Below are 2,592 nucleotides of genomic sequence, written 5' to 3' on the forward strand. Positions count from 1 at the left end.
GGGACTTGACTGATGGAGTTTGGTGTTCCTGGCGGGGAGCGGGGGAGGGAATTGTGTGTGTTGGGGTGTCCCGAGGATCCTAGGCTGCTCTGTGTGGGAGCGTGGGGTGGGCAGGAGGCTGGGCTGAGGGGTTTCAGGGGAAGGTTCATGGGGGCACCTGAGAGCGGGAGCTCATCGCCATGCCCATCCCGATGGCGGCACAGGGTGTCGTCCCCTCCCTGGTGACGTTCTTCCAGTCCCTGGAGCTGCTGGACGCTACGATGGAGGATTTTGTGGAGGTGAGTGAGCCCGGAGGTGGGTCCGGGGGCTCAGGCTCCTGAGGGTGGGGAGGAGAGAGTCCTGTCCTGAGCCCTGAGCTCTCTGCGTTTGGCAAAGGTCCTCTCAGCAGGGCCTCCAGCCTCGTGTGGGAGTTGGGGTGTCAGGCCCATCTCCCCAGTGGGTGATGCAGGCTCTGCATAAGCCACCGTCCAGGTTCCCTGGGCTGCTGAGGCTCAGAGCTGCCTGACTGTGTGGCCGCAGGAGGTGGTGTCTGAGCTGGACTCAGCGTCTCCCTCTGGCCCTGCCAGTGAGGGAAGAGAAGTCGGGCCCCTCCCAGTCAGGAAGCACATCAGACGCTGAGCTGTCCCTTCCTGCCTGAGGCCTGAGTCTCCCCACGTGTCATCAGAGAGGGTTGGGTCACAAGGTCTGTTGCCTCAGTTGCTCTGCGCCCCCTGCTCTGGAGCCCAGAGACTGGCCCAGGTCCAAGTCCGGGCTCTGGATGGGCCTGCCCACTGGCAGTAGTGCAACATTGCAAGAGGTGTGGACGGGGGCTAGTGCTGGCCCCAGGGGGCTGTTTCTGATGGACTGCGGCTGTCTGCTTTCCAGGGCAATGTGCTCAACTGTCGGAAATGGAATGAGGTAAGCGGCTGCGGCCTCCCGGTGGGGAGGGTGGGGGTTGGAAATCAGAGACCCCCCCCCGCAGTGGGCAGGACCCCCTCTGGCCCAATCCCCAGGGTGGAACATTTATTTGCCCACTTCGATATACAGAGCTAGGGATCCTATGGCATTGGCGGGTGGGGGAAGGGCTGGCATCAAAGACTCCTTCCTGGAGGAGGAGCTATTTTGGGCCAAGTGTGAGAGCAGGCAAGCCCTGACTGGAATCGCAGGGAGGGAGGGCTCCCAAGTGGGCAAAGGCCCCAGACTGGCCCCTTGCCCCCTTCCTCACCCCCTCCACGAGCCCTGCAGGGTCCCCCACTCAGGCCCTGTGGGCATCCTGTGCTTGCTCTGTCCTAGCAATTCAAACTGATGGACGAGATCGAGCTGCTCCAGGAGGCTGCAAATCTGTACACCGTGCAGCCCGACGAGCACTTTGGGGCCTGGTTCCAGGCCGTGGAGCCCCTGAGCAAGGAGGAGAGGTGAGTCGGGTCAGGAGTTGGGGGAGGGCAGGGCAGCCTCTCTCTGCTGACCAGCTCCAGAGCCCATGGCCGTTGCTCCATGGTCAGCCCCTGATCTGACTGCATGGCGACCCCTGGGGCCCTTCGACCCCAGCTGCTGGCAGGCTCCAGGACGCACATGTGATGTGTGGCTCCTGAGAGCTCCCAGCTCCGCTCTGTCCCATAGCTACAGCCTGTCCTGCCAGCTGGAGCCCCGATACCACTGGGTCAGAAAGATTCGACTCTTCTTCAAAGGCAAGAAGAACCGCTCAGGCCAGAGTGAGTGTCCAGACCGGCAGTGGCTGAAACCATGGGCTCAGGAAACATTCAGGCTGAGCGTGGGCCTGGGGAGGCAGACAGCTGGCCCTGGGTTCCAGCTCCACTGCTGAGCAGTCCCGTCCTGGGCGATTGCACTCACGTTTCTGGGACTGGTTTCCTCCTCTGTGAAGTGGGTGACGCTAAATATCAGCCCCTGTGTCAGGGACAGATGGGGTGCTGTTGGCTGACTGAGCACTGAGCACAGGGCTGGAGCACAGAGCGCAGTGGGGGCCGGGATGCGGTGTGCACTGTGGTTCCAGGGCAGGCCGCTCAGGAAATGCCTCTCTTTCTCCAGACACCAGACCCCCAACCAAGGGCCCAGTGGTGGTGGTCGATGACCCTCCTGAGACCAGCTGAGCTACAGCGGGGACACAGCGTTGATACTCAGGGTGCACAGGGCCACCTCCCCTGATTCTGATGAGGAGAACTTTGTGATCCATTTCTTGGGGTCCCCTGTTGGCCACGAGGGAAGGCACCAACCCCTCTTCCCCCTCCCCCCTTTTGCCCAGCACCTATTTCCCTATTTGGCGGGGCCATATTTTGTTGTCAATGGTAAATGCTCCGTTTGAGTATTATATTAAATTGTTGCTTCTTTCTAATCCTGGGAGTGGAGGTGTGAGTCTTTCGCTCGCAGCGCTCATGGAAACCAGATCCAGAAACTCACATTCCTCCTCGAATTTAGAAATCTCCCAGAGTGAGCGGCTCAGTTTATGTGGAGAAGGGAGAAGTGCCAGTCCCCTCCCTGGCTACTGAAGGACGTGCCCAAGTGCCCCTCCCGCCGAGAACAGGATCATTGCAGTGTGGTTCACCCTGTCCAGGAGCAGAGAGGGCCCCTCCGACCTCTTGGGACTAAGCGGTTGGA

The 2,592-nt window shown here is 61.0% G+C and overlaps 1 protein-coding gene across 3 annotated transcripts; it reads left to right on the forward strand.

The window, feature by feature from the left end:
- Positions 1-642: 642 nt before the first annotated feature.
- Positions 643-2,327, forward strand: LOC139042853 (ral guanine nucleotide dissociation stimulator-like). 3 transcript variants are annotated; one of them, XM_070503423.1, is made up of 4 exons: positions 643-897; positions 1,273-1,394; positions 1,600-1,691; positions 2,026-2,327. In XM_070503423.1, the coding sequence occupies exons 2-4, from the start codon at positions 1,285-1,287 to the stop codon at positions 2,085-2,087; spliced, it is 264 nt and encodes an 87-aa protein (XP_070359524.1). In that variant the 5' UTR covers positions 643-897; positions 1,273-1,284; the 3' UTR covers positions 2,088-2,327. The 3 variants fall into 3 exon arrangements, with proteins under 3 accessions (XP_070359524.1, XP_070359526.1, XP_070359525.1); XM_070503425.1 differs by having other exon boundaries at positions 657-897; positions 1,600-1,667; XM_070503424.1 differs by lacking the exon at positions 643-897 and having other exon boundaries at positions 1,139-1,394; positions 2,026-2,326.
- Positions 2,328-2,592: the final 265 nt, after the last annotated feature.

Source organism: Equus asinus, unplaced genomic scaffold (genome assembly GCF_041296235.1).
Source record: "Equus asinus isolate D_3611 breed Donkey unplaced genomic scaffold, EquAss-T2T_v2 contig_1, whole genome shotgun sequence".
Lineage (NCBI taxonomy): Eukaryota > Metazoa > Chordata > Mammalia > Perissodactyla > Equidae > Equus > Equus asinus.